Consider the following 20,419-nt stretch of genomic DNA (forward strand, 5'->3'; position numbering starts at 1 on the left):
TTTAATTATGCACAACAACTAATACTCATGTTTGCCTGATATTTTCCAAGTAGGAGGGCAAGCATATTATTTATATTTGTCTCACCCAAAGTGACTAGCATAATACTTCCCATATGGTTGTTACTTGGCACATCTTTATTAAATGTATTTATTAATCTGAGAGATAATTCCATAGGAGGCATACCTTTATATATACTATAACTCATAGAACCAATATCCTTCTCTAGGAAGTTCTGGGAAGGTAGTTATCTTATCTTTCTTGTTTATATTGTACCTACCTAGTATATGAAAGTGGGTCAATGGAGGAAAATGGGGAACATCTGTAATACACTCAACAATAAAGATAAATAAAATTTAAAAACTAAAAAATAATAATGAAGTGAGGCACTGAATAAATTAAGATAATCAAATATTGTATTAAAGAGAGTTGGTAGATGAAAAAATTTATTTTTAATTTATTTAGTTAAAAAATACCTTTAAGTGTCAAGGAATACTAACTTTTCACATTATTAACTAAGATTGTAGATAGAACATAAATCTAATTAAATCAATAAAGGTTGATTTGAGATTCCTCATTCTATTCTAACTTAATAGTATTGCACATACACATCAAGTTGCTTTGTTACAGATGACTAAGGTACCACAGTTGATATGAAATGTCAGTGTTTAAGCAATTTTCAATTTTTCTTTTTATATTAAAACTACAGGCCCAGTGCACGAAATTCGTGCACTAGGGTGGGGGGTTCCCTCAGCCCAGCCTGCCCCTCTCACAGTCCGGGAGCCCTCAGTGGATGTCCTACTGATGGCCACAGTCTGGCAGCAGAGGTTCGGAGCAGGCATCCCATGTGTGTGTGTGTGTGTGTGTGTGTGTGTGTCCCCCCACTGGGGGTCTGCCCCCAGCCACATTGGAGGCTCAGAGCAGGCACTGTGTGTGTGTGTGTGTGTGTGTGTGTGTGTGTGTGTGTCTGCTGGGGGCCTGCCCCGAGCCACACCATGGAGGCTTGGAGCAGGAGCCCCTCTGTGTTGATCTCTTAGGCTCCTGTCCTCCACTGCATGTTGTACTCTCCCTTGAGCTATGGCCATGATGGGGGTGCTGCTTGCAAGGCTGGCTTTCCTGCTCCCGGATCGCCATGGTGACCGGGGAGCAGACCCAGCTGGGGGCTGCCAGCAGGCCAGGCTTGCTTTCCTGCTCTCGGATCAGGCGCAGCTGGGGGCTGCCTACAGGCCGCACTTTTCTACTTACCGATGGCTGGATCACCACAGCGACCCAGGGCCCAGCGGCACTTTCCTGCTCTCCAATAGTCATAGGGTCCAGGCTGGGGGCGGGGCTTAGCAGTGCAGGGCTTAGGCGGCACGGGGGTCCCGGCTGGGGGCTCAGGTGGCACACGGGTCCCCGCTGGGGGCGGGGCTTATGCCCCGCTGCCCAGGGCTGCACATGGGGCCCGGATGGCAGCTCACATTGTCCTTCCCTGCCTGTAGTATAGGATAGAGGCCTGGTGCACGGTGGGGGCTGGCTGGTTTGCCCTGAAAGTGTCCCAGATCGGGGTGGGGGTCCCGCTTGTGTGCCTGGCCATCCTGGATGATGGGCTGATGGCTGTTTGCTGCTGGTTACACCCCCTTCAGGCTGGGGATCCCCACTGGGGTGCCTGGCCAGTCTGGGTGAGGGCCTGAGAGCCATTTTCAGGCTGGAGGGCAACTTAAGCTCCCAGCCTCTCCTTTTTTTCTTTTTTTTTATTATGGGATTTATTTACCTCCTATAGCTGTCCCTGGAGCTGAGAGCCAGCTCCAGCTCTGAGGGCTGAAAGCAGGTTCTGGGTCTGTTTGGCTTCTATAATTGAAACTCTGTTGCCATCACTGAAGCTCTAAGCTCTGAGGCCGAAGCTGGCTGAAAGGAGGTCTCTGGAGCTTGTTTAACTTCTATAATTGAAACATTGTTTCTTAGAGTGTAGCTTAGAGCAGGCCGGCAGGCCGGGAACGTTGGCTTCCTTCATCACTGGAGCAAGCAAGCCTCCTGTTCACTTCAGCTGCGTGGCTGCCGGCTGCCATCTTGGTTGGCAGTTAATTTGCATATCCTGCTGATTAGCCAATGGGAAGGGTGTTGGGGTTATGGTCAATTTGCATGTTTCTCTTTTATTAGATAGGATTCTTTTAAATCAATTGGAAGCAAATTGATTAACTTGCAGTAAATTCACTTGCAGTAAATAGTATGCCACACAGTCCTGTTTGACATTAATATAGAAGAATATCAAGATACATAAATGGAAACCCATGTCCCATTTCAAAAGAGGAATACCCTGACAAGTTCAGTCAGATTTCAGATTATAATGTATGTGTCTTAGGCATTGATCATGTGTGCCCATGTGCTTTTATATTCAAAGGGAGGAAAGATTCCCATCCGGTGGACATCACCAGAAGCTATAGCCTATCGCAAATTCACGTCAGCCAGCGATGTATGGAGTTATGGCATTGTTCTCTGGGAGGTGATGTCCTATGGAGAGAGGCCATACTGGGAGATGTCCAATCAGGATGTAAGTATTTGTAGTCCATAAGTTATGGAGTCAGATTAAAAGATCAAGCTATGCAAGGAAGTGGAGCCTAATGAAACCAGGTGGCTCCCAGTTTGTGACATTGAAATAGAATACTTAAAAAATGAAATTGTTTTCAAATCTTGCTAGAATAGTAATTGAACTGCTCTTAAGGGTTTACAGTTTTCCCTCAAGCAGGGGTTTAGAATTGAGGCAAAAATGAAAGCATTTGTATTAAAATGTAATGAAATAAGTGACTATCAAGATAACCAGTATATGCCAGGGAGTGTTTGAAATATTTTTGCTACACAATTGTTTCTAGGTAACATTAGTAAGATACACATGTCTGCCAGCCTTTGTAGGTTTAATTAATGCATCTATGCCAACATTTTGTTTATTTAAATATAGTATTTCCCAAAGTCAGACAAAACAATCAATCTGTAGCATGTTGTTCCTCATTATGTATTAATGTTGCACATGAATTTCATTATACAAATTGAAGTCTCTGGATGAAAAAAAAATAATCTTTAACTCTCTGTTATAACTGTGATATGATTTTTCAAAAGGATTTTTGTTTTTATAAAGTCATGTTTGCTCATGCTTTAGTAAAAGGATGCTCTTGGCATGTGGGATCAGCACTCAGAGGTTTTTCTTTATGCTCAGCCAGAAACTGTGAGCGTGATCTCAAAATGCACAAGCAGGAAAGCTGAGATGCTTTTAGTCATTTCCTACTCACCACATATAAAACTGCTTTTAATGTGTTTGGATATGAAAACCTTTTTGTACGTCTTCAAACAAGCTATTTTTTTATAACAATAACGGGAAAGTGAGACTCCCTTTTCCACATCTCTATTTTCCAAGTTTTCTCTGTATCAGAGCCCTCCAAAATGTGACCTCTGGACCAGCAGGTTTAGCATGACCTGGGAATTTACAGTAATGCATGTTCTCAGGCCTCACCCCAGAGTGATGCAATCAGAGGTTAGTCATCTGTATATTATTAAGTTCTCCAGATGACTCATACATGTAAAGTTTAAAATCACTGTTTTATGTCATTTAAAAATACTAATAAGCTGATAGTTACTTAACTGTGCAACTCATGAGCTTTTACCAAAGGACCTGACCTAGATTTGAAAGGTACCATTTGAAATGTGGTATAAAAAAAATCTGTAAACTGTGGGGGGTTTTTTCTGCATTCATTCATATATAGTTTCCATAGAAATTTATATTACCAAACAAAAGTTTCTTTATAATTCACTGAATTTCCTTTGTTATAGAATTATTTTTAAGTTTTAATCTGAAAAGTTGATAAACTTTTCAGATTAAATCTTTACAAACTCTTCTAAATTTACTCTCTCTCTTTGTCTTCCTTTAGATAACATTTTAGGCATTAATAATATTTATTTGATAAGCTATTATTTTTTAAGCGATTTAAAATGAGAACTTTTTCACTTAACTTTAAAATACTCATATTAGTGTGTTCCTCCCATAAAGAAGTAGGAAGCCCCACCTCTTAAGTCTCCGGAAACTTTGCTTCTTGCCCAGGTAATTAAAGCTGTGGACGAGGGCTATCGACTGCCACCCCCCATGGACTGCCCAGCTGCATTGTATCAGCTGATGCTGGACTGCTGGCAGAAAGACAGAAACAACAGACCCAAGTTTGAGCAGATTGTCAGCATTCTGGACAAGCTCATCCGGAACCCAGGCAGCCTGAAGATCATCACCAGTGCAGCAGCAAGGTGACGCATAGCTTGCATGGTGCACTCGCTCCAAAGAATGTATTTTCTATCTCCAGTTGTTAAGTTCTATCTCCCACTTCCTCACCTGCATCCTTTGATACTTATATTCCTCAAGACTGAAGAGACACATTTTTTTCTCCTTTTAAACTGGTCAGGAAGAAATCTCACGCAATTTAATGATAAAGATGAAATTCCTTGTTCTTTTTATTTTTTTATTTTATTTTTTAATATATTTTATTGATTTTTTACGGAGAGGAAGGGAGAGAGACAGAGAGTTAGAAACATCGATGAGAGAGAAACATCGATCAGCTGCCTCCTGCACATATCCCACTGGGGATGTGCCCGCAAGCCAGGTACATGCCCTTGACCGGAATTGAACCTGGGACCTTTCAGTCCGCAGGCCGACGCTCTATCCACTGAGCCAAACCGGTTTCGGCTCCTTGTTCTTTTTAATTTTCACCTTCACTAGAAGTGAATTTACATTCAGGCTTAAGTCTTTGGAAAATAGGACACATAGCTTCTTTTCACTCTCAACTATTTAAACAGGAAAAAAATGTCCTGGAGTGGTAAGGAATTCTAGTGAAGTCCTGATTTATTCTGCATTTAAAGTGAAGCTACAAAAATAATAAAAATGCTTCCAAAACATGACATTGGGTAGCAGAATGCAATACCCCCTTAATTAAGCCACTATTTATTCAACCCATATCGCGTGCCAATTACATTTTTAGGTTCTGTCAAGAATAAAACTAAGAGGAAAATAATGGCAATGTTGCAAGACAGCAACACAACATCAATACATCACATACATACAGCAATCCAGAATGCACAATGTCCATTAGGTTTCATGTTTATTCCTCCATTCTTTTAATGGTTTTGAAGAATGTAAACTAAAGTGTCCCTACAAAGTGCAATAGAAGAAATGGGTAAGGCAGGATAAATTATGTCAGGGGCCATATGAGAAGAAAAGAAGTGTTAATATATTTAGTGCTTCTTAGGGAAACTAAAAGCAAAACTATATTGTTTAATAATTTATTTTCTCATACATAAGAGAAACAGGTCTTTCACATTTTGATGATGTGTGTTTTAATGGGAAAATTACAGAGTTTTAGTAAAAGGATCTACATTTAAAGTGTACACAAATCCACAGTATTAAGTAGTATGTGTACATACTGCATAATGATGAAGCAATATGATTCCATGTAAAAGGTATAATATAGTGCCTATTGGAAGTTTTCTTTGCTTGAGTCTTTTTTGCACATCTGCTCTTTTTACTGACAGTCATTGACAGCTATGACTTGCATACTGATAGAGCATTTACTAAAGTACTTTTTAATAGAATACATGATTTTTTACCTGAATAGGTATAATTATATTGAATATTCATGATCCCATTATTACATTGTGTTCAAATAAGATGAATAAGGGGAATCTGTACCAGAGTCTTGATATCAGTATATAAAAATTATACATTATTTGTTGGAAATAACATTTAGGAGTCACTGAACTAAATGTGATTTCTTAAATAGGTAAAACTACCTACAGCTTATCCTGTAAGGATGAATCTCTGTTCTAAGTTTCACAGAGTGAAACTACACAGACTCTTTTGGAAATCTACCTGACAATCTAACAACTAACAGGATAACAAACTTGTCCTTTCCTGGGCCATATGGTCCTCATTTTGTACCCTGAAGTCATTTCTTTTGATCTTCACTCAATAGCAATCATAGTGAAAAAGAACATCTTTTCAATTCTTTCCATATAATAAAAAAGACATTCAAAAGTATTTCCACAGGGTGGTATTAGCAATATAAAGACTTACCCATATTGTATGATCTAGGGATATTTAACTCCAATTAGGGGGAAAATAGTCTCAATATCAGATCATAGTATGTCAGAATATGTCCTAGCATCCAAATTTTAACACATTTCTGAAATTCAACTTTTCATTCTTATTGAAATATGTTGAATATATTTTCTCCTAATATATAATCTTTAAAACCTGAATAAATTAATGTATTTTGTAGCAACAAATGCAATTTTAGGGAAAATAAGTATTTTCCTAGAAAGTACCATCTTTTTAAATTTACTAAATACAAAATTTTTGGAAATTGTTTTCATATGTGTACTTATTGCCATCCTATATAATAAAAGCCTAATATGCTAAGTGGCTGGTCATCCAGTCGTCCGTTCAACCAATCAAAGCATAATATGCTAAGGCCACTCAACCGCTCACTATGATGTGCACTGACCAACAGGGGGTAGACAGTCAACTGGTCGACCAGTAGCTATGACATACACTGACCACCAGGGGGCAAATGCTCTGACTGGTTGGTTAGTTTGCTCTGGGGTCCGGCTGGTCAGGACTAAGCGAGATGGGCTGGACATGCCCTAGAGCCCTCCCGTGGTCCCTCCCCAGCTGGCCAACCTCCCGTGTCCCTCCCCAGCTCCAATCATGCACCAGTGGGGTCCCTTGGCCTGGCCTGCACCTTCTTGCAATCCAGGACCCCTCGGGGGATGTCAGAGAGCTGGTTTCAGCCCGATCCCCACAAGCCAGGCAGAAGGACCTGACTGGTGCATGAATTTGTGCAGTGGGCCTCTAGTTGAAATATGAAACAGGGAAGATTGTGTCATTATGAATTTATTAACAACAACTTCAAATTACCATACATCAATAAATCTTTCATTGTAGAAAATTTGGTTTTCCACTTTTGACAATGATTATTTCATCCTTTTTTATAATTGATTGAATTCATTGCCTTTCACCTTTAATTTCCCAGTGATGCCCTTGCCACATAATTTATTGAGAAAATACAAGCTATCAAATGGGAAATTCTAGCAGCTAAGTAGAAACTTAGTGGTGCCTACATTCATACATCTTGTTCTTATCTCTAATTAGAAGAGAGGAAGTGTCCTTCTACTTGTCAGAGGCAAATCCTCTCTCTCTCTCATTCTCTTTCTCTCCTACATATCCTATTTCTTCCTTTCTAAAGGTTCATTATCATATAAATATATTCTATTGCATTGTTTCTCAAATTTTCCTGGTGATAAGAATAACAAGGATATTAAATGAACAACTATCCAGGTCTATCACAGGCTAGCATTTCAAAATCTCTAGGAAAGGTGAATTTAATGTGGATGTTAAAAAAAAAAAGTAAATTTTATCAGTAGGTGAATTTAAGAGATTCTGTTTGTCAACATAACCTCCATTGGTCCCACATCTCTATTAACTACTTCCTGATTTTTTTACCACCCTTCACAGCAAAGTTCTCAAACAAAAGACTCATACACATCTAAAAATTATATCTTTTTATTTCTCCAGGTAGCCTTATTGTTCCACTGCCTTTCTAATTTAGTTGAGTGTGCCAGCACCTATTCATTTACCCATCAGGATTAGAGCAAGTCTTGGTACCACTTTCCCTTCCCCCACACTTTGATGTTGGTGATCGTTGGATCAACACAACCTTTCTACAAACATTCTCTTCTATATATATATAACTTCCCCTCTTCTGATGTGGTCCACTGCTATAGCCTTCTAATGTGCCCCCTACTTCCATTCTTGCCTGTCCCAAACATCTTTTCATATAGTCTTCAGAATTTTCTTATCAAAATATGTATGATATCTTGGTAACCAGTTTACAACCAATCTTGATTTCCCATTACGCTTAGAAAAAATCTAGACTCTTTTGATGATTTTTTAAATTTCTTTTTTATTGATTCCCGAGAGGAAGGGAGAGGGAGAGATAGAAACATCAATGATGAGAGAGAATCATTGATCAGCTACCTCCTGCATGCCCCCTACTGGGGATTGAGTCTGCAATTCAGTCATGTACCCTGATGGAGAATTGCACCATGACCTCCTGGTTCACAGGTTGACACCTAATTATTGAGCCACATCAGCTAAGCCATTTTGATGATTTAAATAGTCATGCTTCTCCAATGTCATTTATTTTATTCAAATGCTTATTTATTCATTTTTCAATGACTATTTATTGTATGCCAATCTACTCTGTGCTAGGCATAGGTAGAATCCAGAGAACAGTGAAGAACACAAATATGGTCCTTGCCATCCTTGTAGCTTTCATTGTAGAAGATGTACAATATACAATAGGCAAATACAGACTAGAGGAAGGAAATTGGTAGATAATTGTAATAGATAATAAAGGAGCTGTTGGAAAAGAGCCTGTTGTGGAGTTAATATTGGCTGAGACCTTAAGAAAGGAAAAGAGCCATGTGTATAAAGAACCCTCCCATCACTCTCCCTCAACCCTATCCCCCAAAAAGTAATCTTGGCATAGGAATAAGAAACTGCAGATGAGTTTGGAGGGCTCTAGGAAGTGGCAGAAGAATCACATGACAAGAGCAGTAGGGAAAGGAAAAGGCTGTAAGGTGAGCCTAAGACAGCAAATAGCAGCAGGAGCCCTAAGGTTCCCCAGGCCATGGCAAGGACATTAGGATTTGAAATTCATGAGGATTTATTAAGGTATTTGGAGCAGAGCAGTGACGTGATTTGATTTACACAACTGCTTTGTGGACAGAGAGACAAAAGTGTGAGAGGGGGATGGGGTCTGTGCCACTTACACTAAAATAGCTCTGTAGCCTCAGTGGCCAAGTTCTAGTTCCTTCCAAAAGCCAAAGGATTTCAGATAGGAAGACAGTAGCACATGCTGTTTTCTTGTCTTAGATTCTCCTTTGCATCCGTCTTCCTTCAGGCAGTAGCTTCTACATCTTATATTAACTAAGGCATTCTCTGACAACACAGTCTAGAGGTCCATACAATTATTCTAAAAAAAAAAAAAATACCTGTATTGTTGAAAGTATTACCAATGTCCCCTTTTCCTCCCATTAACCCCCCAACCTACACTAGTCCCCATCCCAAGGTCTTCAGCAACCTATTGTCTGTGTCCATGGGTTATGTATATATGTTTTGTAGCTAATCTCCTCACCTGCTGGTACTTTGATCCAGTCCTCCCTATCTCTCTCCCCTCTGACATCAATCTGTTCCAATGCTCCATGCCTCTGGTTCTATTTTCTTTATTTTGTTCACTTGATTCCACAGATTAGTGCAATCATATGGTACTTGTCTTTTTCTGACTTGCTCATTTCATTTAGCATAATAATCTCCAAGTCCATTTATGCTGTCGCAAAGGGTAGGAGTTCCTTCTTTTTTACAGCCCTGTAGTATTCCATTGTATAAACACAGCTTTTTTATCTACACAATTGCTGATGGCCACTTAGGCTGTTTCCAGATCTTGGCTATTGTAAATAATGCTGCTATGAACATAGGGGTACATATATTCTTTCTGATTGGTGTTTCAGGTGTCTTAGAATATATTCCTACAAGTGGGATTGCTGGGTCAAAAGGCAGTTCCACTTTTAATTTTTTGAGGGAACTCTGTACTGTTTTCCATAGTGGCTGCACCAGTCTGCATTCCCACCAGCAGTGCACGAGGGTTCCTTGTTCTCCACATCCTTGCCAGCACTTGTTGATTTATTGGTGGTAGCCATTCTGACAGGGGTGAAGTGATACTTCATTGTAGTTTTAATTTGCATTTCTCTGTTGCTTAGTGACTTTGAGCATTTTTTTCATCTATCTTTGGGCCATCTGTATGCCCTCTTGGAGAAGTGCCTAGTCAGGTCCTTTGCCCATTTTTTAATTGGATTGTGTTCCTTTTATTAAGTTGTATGAGTACTTATATATGTTGGAAATTAATCCCTTTATCAGTTTTATCATTGGCAAATACATTTTCCCATACAGTGGGTTCCCTTTTCATTTTGTTGATGGTTTGTTTTGCTATGCTTTTTAGTTAGATGTAGTCCTATTTGTTTACTTTTTCATTTATTTCCCTGCCATAGGAGACATATCAGCAAAAATATTGCTATGAGAGAAATGTCCAATATTTTACTGTTTATGTTTTATTCTAGGCTTTTTATGGTTTTATAACTTAACATTTAAGTCTGTAATCTATTTTGAGTTTATTATTGTATATAGTGTAAGTTGATGATCTGGTTTCATCTTTTTTTTTTGCGTGTATTGTCCAATTTTCCCAACACCACTTATCAAATAGATAATTTACACTCCATTGTATGCTCTTGCTTCCTTTGTCAAATATTACCTGACCATAAAGACATGAGTTTATTTCTGGGGTCTCTGTTCTGTTTCATTGATCTATATGACTGTTCTTGTGCCAGTACCCGGCTCTTCGATTACAATGACTTTGTAGTATAGTTTGATATCTGGTACTGTGATCCCTACAACTTCCTTTTTTCTCTCTCTTAAGATTTTTAATCTATTCAGGGTCTTATTGGGTTCCATATAATTTTTTAAATATTTGTTCCATATCTGTGAAATGCGTCATTGGTTTTTTTGTTTTTTTTTTAAATAGAAAGTACATTAAATCTATACATCACTTTAAATGTTTTTTTTTTCTAGTAATAGATTTATTTTCCAAAAAGTAGAGTTGGAGAATACATGTATAAATTTGAAATTTTTATTGTATACCAATATGAAGTTACACCTTTTTATTTAGTAGTATTTAGTGCAAGGCATTACGCTAGGTCCTTTGGTGTTAGTATAGGTAACCCAACCTCCATCCTCAACAGCTTGTTTTTATATATGGAAGGGAAATAAATATTCATAAACACTTTAATAGTCCTCAGAATATGAAATTATTTAAGCAAAAAGACAAGATATTCAAGAATGTGAATTGAGAAAGTTTTACTGGAGTGAGTATTGTGGGACATGGTGACTAGCGAGATGCGCAGAGTGACAGAGAACGTACCAGAGAGTGCTTCCTGGTTCTGCACATGGGGCACCCTGACAGCAGTGCTCTTACAGACAGCAGAAGGAAGACAGGCTGTGAGGCAGGTTAGCATTCTGGATGCAATTAGACTGCGTCCACAAGAAGCTAGAAGTTCACATCTCAAGCTGGGGAAAACATTAAAATTAAATCTAGGCATACAATTTAGTGTTCTCTATCTAAAGATAACTAAAGAAGCCTCAGTCAAAACCATGTTCAGCAGGTACAGATCTCAATCTAGTAAAGCTGGCTTTCACCACTAATGTATCCATTTTTATTTTTCTAAAATTATTTTATTTCTAATTAAAGCTTTCATATTCCATGAATCATCAGTAAACTTTAATCTGTGAAGAGTAGCAAGTGTTAGTTCACATAGGCTGACATTGAAATTCCCTCATTCCAATCTGTTGCATTTTTTAGCTTCTCCTGGCTACTTCTGCGCTACCTTGGGGTCCAGGGATCTTTTTGAAATCTCTAAGTGCTTCAATCTTTTAGTCCAGAAGTCACTAACTCAAATGTCTACAAGAGCCAAGAAGCTAATTGAAATGAGTGAATGCTTCCTTCATATGTAGTAGAGTATAATGGTAGCCAGTGGAGATTTCAGGCTCCTTATAAGGACACTAAAGGCCTGATGCACGAAATTCCTGCACTGGGGGTGTGGGGGAAAAGTTCCTCAGCCCGGCCTGCACCCTCTCGCAATCCAGAAGCCCTTAGGGATGTCCGACTGACGGCTTAGGCCCTCGAGCACTAAGGACATCCTTAGTGCCAGCCATGAGCCTGGGTTCTGGCTGGGTGGCGCTCCCCCTGTGGGAGCACACTGACCATCAAGGGTCAGCTCCTGCATTGAGCGTCTGCCCCTGGTGGTCAGTGCACATCATAGTTACCGGTCATTCTGCCGTTCAGTCAATTTGCATATTAGCCTTTTGTTATATAAGATTATAGAACCAATCAATGCCAGTGGATGGCAATCCTAAGACATCTCAGACCATTATCCTCCTGCACAGATTCCAACACAGAAAGAAAGGAAACAGTTCTCTACAAGCTTTGGGGTACAGTACCAATAACAGAGCAGAACAGAGTTAAGAATGAAATTTAGACCACTACAGAGAATCCCAGCTGAAGGAATTAATTTTTCAGAGGTAGATAGAATGAACTATTTATCAAAAGTTGCAAAAGGGTGAAGGGAAACAAGCAAAAAAAGACAACTGAGGGAAAAGCCTTTCAAAGAAGTAATGAGGACATCAGCTTCTTTTCAGAGTATATTTTGATTTTTTTAGAGTAATAGATGAAATGCAACATTTAAGAGGTTTTGTAATAATTGGATGATGAAAATGGCAATATGAAAATAGTGTTTTTGAGAAATTTAGAAAAAAATGGATATAATCATAGTGCTTATGTGTAAAAGGATAAAAATAAATATCCCTCAGTTTTTTTAAGAATTGAAGCAATTTTTTAAAAAAGTTATTGATAGAAAATAGTGCAATGTAAATAAGTTAAAAATGGTCTTACACCAAAAAAGTGCTTTTATTTTATAACAGATGCTTATTATGCATAAATCAGCAATAAGCAGAATTTATATTTTAAAAGAATCTATTTTTGCAAGATTAGTTTTATAATATAGTTCCTGCTTTAAATAAATTTATTCAATTACTTTTATGAATGTAGATTACTTAAAAATTAAAAAGATTAATAAAAATGAGAGATGAAGTTGTTTCTATTCAGGTAATCAGATACTTTTTTTATTTTTGGATGTTTATCTATCAAATGAAATAGAGAAATGACTTGTTCTTTAAATCCATAGAATTTTTACACTTCAGATAACTAGATTCTTCAATACTATTATAAATTTAAGGAATACAAATTCTTGGTATACAGTATTAAACAATATATCCAATACATTTAAAATGGGGTTTTAAAAGGCAGGCAACTCATTTCATGGAATAAAGACCTAAAAATATGTTAAATATATTTAGAATGACATTCTGAAAACTCAATTCTACTTAATTTATCTGAAATGCTATTAAATATACTGTTTCATTGCATTGCTCACTGTTTGGAGAGAGTTATTTTTATTACTGAACAAGATGAATAGAAAGTATAAGCAATACGATTTTTCACTGTTAATGGCATTATCATTAATAAAGTGCTTCTGATCTCTAAGAGTACATAATAAATTATTTTAGAGAATAACTGCTGTTTGGCAAATATATCCTTTAAAAAAATTGAATGACCTAAAAGCTTTCTGTTCTTCCAAATGACTTTGACCTCCAATTCTGAAACTGACAGGGTGACTTTCCTCACTGAACAAATGTGATACTGAACCTTTTGGAGGAACATAAATACATGTTAAATACCCAGGTGATTTTTTTTTAATCTTACAAATACAAATAGATCATTTTCTACTGGAAAGAATTAAAACATATACAATAGCTATAACTGCTTAGAGTTTTGTCTTTAACACCTAGAGATAATTAAATACAATGACTTTACTTCTCCTTAATTTGTTATTTACATATTAGTCCACTTTTGGGAGCTATACAGACTCAACATTACTTTTAGTTACTGATAACAAATTAAATTTATTTAACTATAGTTGATATTTTAATGTTAGAGATAAAAAGATGAAGATCATCATACATCCACACTTTTAAAAAATGGGCAAGTACAAGATTTCCCCTTGAAATACAGTATGTGATCATTATCTTTGAAATAAAAAATAACACTAAACTATAAAATGTATTGAAAAAAATGTATTATTTTAAGACAATCATAAAAGTAGAAATAATTAATATTTCTTTTTGAAATTACTCTTTGGAATTAATATAGTTCAGAAACTATTCACAACAGAAAAATGCATATAAGTACAGTGGTATAGCATACATCTCCAGTATTATTACTATTTCTAGATTCAGTAAGCATCTACTTATTTATTCAAAAATGTGTATTAACCATTATTTTAATACATGAAAAATAAAGCCCTTTTTAAACCAAAAGGAGTCTTCTTATGTTACAGAAGGATAACTGAGCATTCAATCCCCATAGTTTAGAATCCTAACGCAAAATGAAATAAGATCATTACGAGAAGATATTCTTGGGACTGGCTTATTGATATTTGTTTCCCAGTATCTGGGACTAATTGATATGAAAGCATTTACAGATAAAATAAGAATTGATGGGAAGAAAATATAGATGTACCTGTAATGCAACAGTATGGATATCCACAAAAGAATAATTCACGAACCTAAATACAGGGGGGGAGAGAAGAAGGGAGGAAAGTTATTTTTTTGTTTCCCCTGAGCAAACATATAATTTCCATGATTTCTTTTTAATGACTGTGTTCTGCAGCCAGTAGGTACTGATTTATGAAAAGCTGTAAAAGATCAGGTGGAACTCTGCAGGACTTCATTTACAGCTGCACGGATTGAAACCTATCTAATTTGTCTAGTAAAAGTGTGAGCTCACGGTGCACATCACCCAGCCTATAAATTTCCCCTTCAGACCCAATGTCTGGGGCTGGGTCTAAAAAAACGCCAATGCCTGCAGCTGCTCAAAAAGCCCACATTCCCTTGGTGAGCATGAAGAGACATCACAGGCTCTTCACAGTGAGAGACAAATTCCTATCCATTGATAAACTCTCCAGATGTCCTCTCCGAGGAGGAAAGGAACCAATTTTATTCTGATTCCCCAGAGAAATCCTGGAAGTGGAAAAATGATACTTTGCAGGGCTGGTTAGTCTGAGGTCACTGGCATTAAAATTAGGTCATTCTCTGTCTTCCTTGCACTTTGATCCAAGTAATAAACAGAAAAGCTCGGTTGGGGTCACTCTAATCCCTAATCCTCACATCCTGTTCTATTTCAATCTGTTTATACTAATTTTCTCTAAACTCTTGTTGAGTCTGGCTATAGTGTTGAATTTTAAAATACAACCCATTTTGAATTGAGAAGAAAGAAAAACTACATTTTGCTATTAGGCATGCTTCATAAATATTCTGAATAAATGTCCTGGGGTTTGATTCTTTAGACCCACAAACCCATAAATAAAAAGTATTGCTATTCATGAGTCCAAGAGTCTACAACAGTTGACATTAGAGTCTATGTACAGCTACTGTGGAAATCCAAGCTGTGGGGTATGGTGTGTGTGTGTGTGTGGGGGTGGGGGGGTGGGGGGGGCATGTCTGTAGATATTTTAATATAATATTGTCTTCTTTCTAGGTTTCATTTCATTTTTCTTATAAAATTTTCTCACATAAGATTTATTGTTATTTCTATCAATTTTGTTTACTGACTCAATGATTTTTCCAATGGATCCAATGTTATATTTAATTCTGGCTAGTGACAAAGGCTGGCTATGATGACCATGCCAAAACAACACAAGAATATCATGCAAGTTTTGGAACCTGGGTTCCTCAAATTCTTAGAAAAAACAAAAACAAGAGATTTTCAGTTATTAAAATAAAGTTCTAAGGAACAAACCAAAACAAGATATTTTCAATTATTAAAATTAACTGGTTTATCTTTATCTGATGAGTAATTTAAAGATTTAAAGGATTATAGAAAATTATATATATATATATATATATTCCATAAGAAAATAATTTACAAAATGTTATATTTATATTTAATAGTTTATATATTCCTAAAGGAAAGAAAATTAATGATTTTTAAAATAATGCCTCTTTTGTCTCTACCTTTTTCTTAAAAAGATAACCTCTGAAGGTTAGTTAATATTAAACCATAAGACATAAACATAAATTATAAACTCCATAATTTTAAGTTTTAATTTATGATCAAAATGTTTAAAGTAGAGCCCTGGCCGGTTTGGCTCACTGGATAGAGCGTCGGCTTGGGGACTGAAGGGTCCCAGGTTCAATTCCGGTCAAGGGCATGTACCTTGGTTGCAGGCACATCCCCAGTGGCAGCTGATCGATGCTTCTCTCTCATTGATGTTTCTAACTCTCTATCCCTCTCCCTTCCTCTCTGTAAAAAATCAACAAAACATATTTTTAAAAAATGCTTAAAGTAGAGAGGATTTAAGTAGTTGATTTAGTCTAAGGGAAAGATTATTGAAAAGTCCTCCACTTTCAGCTGTCCTCCACTTCACAAATGATTCTGCCAGTGAGAGAACTAGTACTGATCTGTATTTTCCACGGAGGATAAATATAGAGGGCAAACCAAATTGTCACATTACTATTTTTTTCTTAAACTCAGCATTATAATTTCATTAAAATTTGACCATATTTACCAAATAGGTTTATGTATCACCAACAAAATTCAAATAGTCAATTACATTCCTCTCATGTGTCCCCACAACAGGATGCATGTCTAGAACATGATATAAAAGTTTTCAGATTTAAAAATCTTGACCTCACACTTATACATGTCTCCTGTATGTCAGGGAGTGAGTTGAAGAAATGTCATCATGGTAATAGAAATTACCCAATTAAAAATTCCTTTTAAATAATGGGTACAGTTAGCATATATATGGATGTGCTTCACAGAGACATTTTCTCAGGAGAACAAAAGCTTTTACCACATATCCTAGGTGATATTCAGGGTTGGTATTCACAGGTAAAACACTATACAGTCTATGTGTGTCTGGACGCATCATTTGCTGTTATTTCATGCTATTTCTAAAAATATTGGAATTGGTACCTTAAAAAGCTAATTTGTTTCTAAAATAATGATAAAATCATGTTAACATATTTTTGGTTAGTTTTGGTGTCTTTTGAAAAATAATTATAAATTTTGAACTTCAAAAACATTTCAAAAGATGGATTTCATTTAGGCCAATAATTAATTTTCAATATATATGAAAATGTGAAGTTCTAGTTTAAAAATATTCTAATAGTCACTAACTTTAAATAATGTTTAAAGTTTTCGAGAGCTCAATGTTGACTAAATGCTACTGCAGTATCACAAAATATAAAATGTTCAGAAGAGGCAAAAGTCTAAATGTACTCTCTCAGTTGTAAGATAAAAATTAGGTTATGACACTTTACAAGACAATGATACTGTCCACAATGTCCTTGGAGACATTTGGTCCACATAAAAAAGATCCTAAATGTTTGCTGACATATTAATTAATGCACCATGCAGCCAGAGATCTCATTCTCAACTTGTCCTCTGTTCATTTTCCTAAGAAGGACTATTCTTCTTTAAACATACTTAATATAAATCCAGCTCTTCTGCATGATTCAAACCCTTACCAGCTAAGCTACTGAGGTAAGAAGAGTAATTAACAATACAACTATAATAAAATTATTGGAGCAAGAAAATATGGTAGTATTTTTCATGTATTAATCCTATAGACTAAAAGTACAAATTAATATTATGGACTATTTGAACCCAGGGACCTTTCTAAGATGAAGTAATAGGACAATTGTCCACCTGGGGACTGGTTCCAGTCTCATGAGTTAAAGGAGAATTAAAGAGGTTACTGAGAGCTGAAAAATTTACCCCAAGGGCAATTCACCAAAAGGCTGCTTCTTTGAGCTTTTCTAGGGTGAAAATATGCTCTCTTCCATTTCTTTTACATCTGTTTGGTTCACCATATGACATTTGGTAATAGATCTATGGGTAGGCCTGTAATTATATAAAACAATGCTAGACGTTCTTCTCTTTTAAAAAAAAATGTTTTTTATTGATTTCAGAAAGAGGAAGGGAGAAGGAGAGAGAGATAGAAACATCAATGATGAGAGAGAATCACTGATTGGCTGCCTCCTGTGCACCCCCCAATATGGATGAAGCTTAGAGCCAGGGCATGTGCCCTGTCCCAGAATCAAACTGGCAACCTCTTGGTCCATGGGTCAACACTCAACCACTGATCCATAATGGATGGGCTAGAAAGTCTTCTTAATGCTGATTATATTGTGCAATACAAATCACAGTAACAGTCAATTAATTTCTCTCTTTTTTAATTTTATTAAATTTATTGGGATGACATTGATTAATAAGATTATATAGGTTTCAAGTGTACAATTCTAATAATACATGATCCGTATATTGCATTGTGTGTTCACCACCTAAAGTTAAGTCTGCTTCCATCACCATATATTTAACCCTCTTTACCCTCCTCTACCTCTCCTGTAACCCCCTATCACTTTGGTAACCACCATACTGTTCTCTGTGTCTATGAGTTTTTGTTTTTTGTCTTGTTGGTTACTTTCTATTTTAGATCCCACTTATGAGTGAAATCATATAATATTTAGTGAAATAAGTAGGTTGAAAAAGTCTCTCTCTTTTTATTATTCATTAATCCATTATCTCTCTCTCTATATATATATTATACTATATAGTATATAGATAGATAATGGATATATATATATATATATATATATATTGAACTCTACATATACAAGCATAACTCAATATATATAATGAACTCTCCTTTTGGTGTTGTCACATATGCAATGATTTCATTTGTTACTCATCACTGCTTTCCACCCTTTTTGTTATTTTTAATGACATTTGTGACATTATTTAAATCTGTGCTCACTTAGTGTCTTGCTATAAGTATAGTTTATGTTGTCCAAACTGTTGTTTAGATAGGCAGTAACCTGAACAATGGTCAGGATTTAATATGGAAAACCAAATCCATCATTAAAGTAGACAATAACTTATTCAGTGCATCATGTTTGTAATAATTGTATCCTAAATTAAGATCATCTTTGCTAATGGTTAAATGAATTAAATTAGTAAAGTATGTATGGACATATTTATGCATTTCATTGGCCAAGTTTCAGTGATTTAAAAAGGTGTCAAATCTTGACATCCAGAAACTCTATTGACTCCTGTCCTCTCTCCCTTTGATATTTCCTTTTCTTGCAGGCCATCAAACCTTCTTCTGGACCAAAGCAATGTCGACATCACTACCTTCCGCACAACAAGTGACTGGCTTAATGGTGTTCGAACAGCACAGTGCAAAGAAATCTTCACAGGCGTGGAATACAGTTCTTGTGACACCATAGCCAAAATTTCTTCAGAGTAAGAAAAAGTTTTTAAGAAGACTGAATGATTCTAAACTTTCTACTGAGCATACATGTTTTGGATTAATGTGTTATAAATATTAGTTGAACCTCTGAGGTACTTACTGTTCCCTATAACCACTGAACTGGTTCCTGGGTCTCTCTCTTCATAAATAACACCTTTTGGGTTTATGTGTATTGGTGTGTCTTCTCACTTCAGATAGACCAACGGATACACAGACCCAAGCCCCTAACTAAAAACATGAGCAGATAGGGCATGATGATTTTGTGTTTTCTGTTACTTTTAACAAAACCTAGTTTCTGTGGAAATGGAAAAGAAAAATTTAAGTGGGTAAGCTGGTATACAGGGAGACATGCTAAAGTCAGAAGCAGCTTTCACAGCTGCTAAATAATCATATCACCATCTATGATTGAGTCTATGAAGGATTTCATCTTTGCAAATGAAGTTACAAATAAGTTTAAGGTATTACTTTATTGTTTTCCTTAAAAAGCTTATATTCAGCTTGGAAAAACAGAATATAAATAATTTATATGGTTTGATGTGTTAAAAGGCAATAATAATTAAATATAATATGATGAATTTCTTAGACAGAGATCTTTGGATAATAGCAATTCTTTGAGGAAACACATGGGCTTAACAGAAGTGGGTTTACCAAGTGAATCCAGTGACTAGTCAATAACTGTCATCTTTGTTCACAAGCTATGGTAACTGGGAACTGGCAGTAAAGAACTAGAAGCCATATTCTTTTCTCTGTGAATGAGAGTCAATTTACTTCATTTCTTAATGTAACCTACATCATTCTTTTCTTTTTCTGCACAGTGACTTTTGCTGCACTCCCATGACCATAGATAAAAATGGCTTTCTCAGCCTTCAGTCATGCAATCTTAGTTTGCTACTCAACTGATTAAGGCCCAACTCTCTTAACTCCAAGCCCTCAAAAGAAAATTTGGATGGGCTCAGTGCTACTTGTATATGACACCTTCAAAGTCATATGTTTTCCATTATAAAACTATTTCTGTTCAAAAGAGGTGAAGTAAGATGGCATGAACTTGGCTCTAGGAGCCTTTTCCTGAAGGTAAAATAGAGAACTGTTCCAAAAAAAAATTTTTGTGTTGGCCAGATACACCAACTTATACATAGTTTTGTAGCTTGTACAGTTTGTTTGCAAACTGTGTCCATCTTTGTTCCAGAATCTTATATCTTTCATCTTTGTTTCTTAAAACAATCTCTTTGTTGCCCTCTATTTCCTTTACATTAACCTCTCCTACCAATATTTGAATATTTAAATATTGTTGAATATTTGAATATTGTTAAGTATTTAAATATTGTTGAATATTTAAAACTTTCGTTATCATCTTGTCAATCATTTAAACAA

At 36.3% G+C, this 20,419-nt stretch overlaps 1 protein-coding gene across 1 annotated transcript in view; it reads left to right on the top strand.

Annotated features, from left to right (window-relative positions):
• The window catches only part of EPHA3 (EPH receptor A3), a 365,189-nt gene that overhangs the window by 337,320 nt on the left and 7,450 nt on the right, over nt 1-20,419 (top strand). The window contains exons 14-16 of the mRNA XM_070406036.1: nt 2,379-2,528; nt 4,068-4,261; nt 18,886-19,041. Of these exons, the coding sequence (XP_070262137.1) occupies nt 2,379-2,528; nt 4,068-4,261; nt 18,886-19,041 (500 nt within the window). The remainder of the gene's footprint in view (nt 1-2,378; nt 2,529-4,067; nt 4,262-18,885; nt 19,042-20,419) is intronic.

This window comes from Myotis yumanensis, unplaced genomic scaffold (genome assembly GCF_028538775.1).
Source record: "Myotis yumanensis isolate MYYU_CA2020_CCGP unplaced genomic scaffold, mMyoYum1.0.hap1 SCAF_2, whole genome shotgun sequence".
NCBI classification, from domain to species: domain Eukaryota; kingdom Metazoa; phylum Chordata; class Mammalia; order Chiroptera; family Vespertilionidae; genus Myotis; species Myotis yumanensis.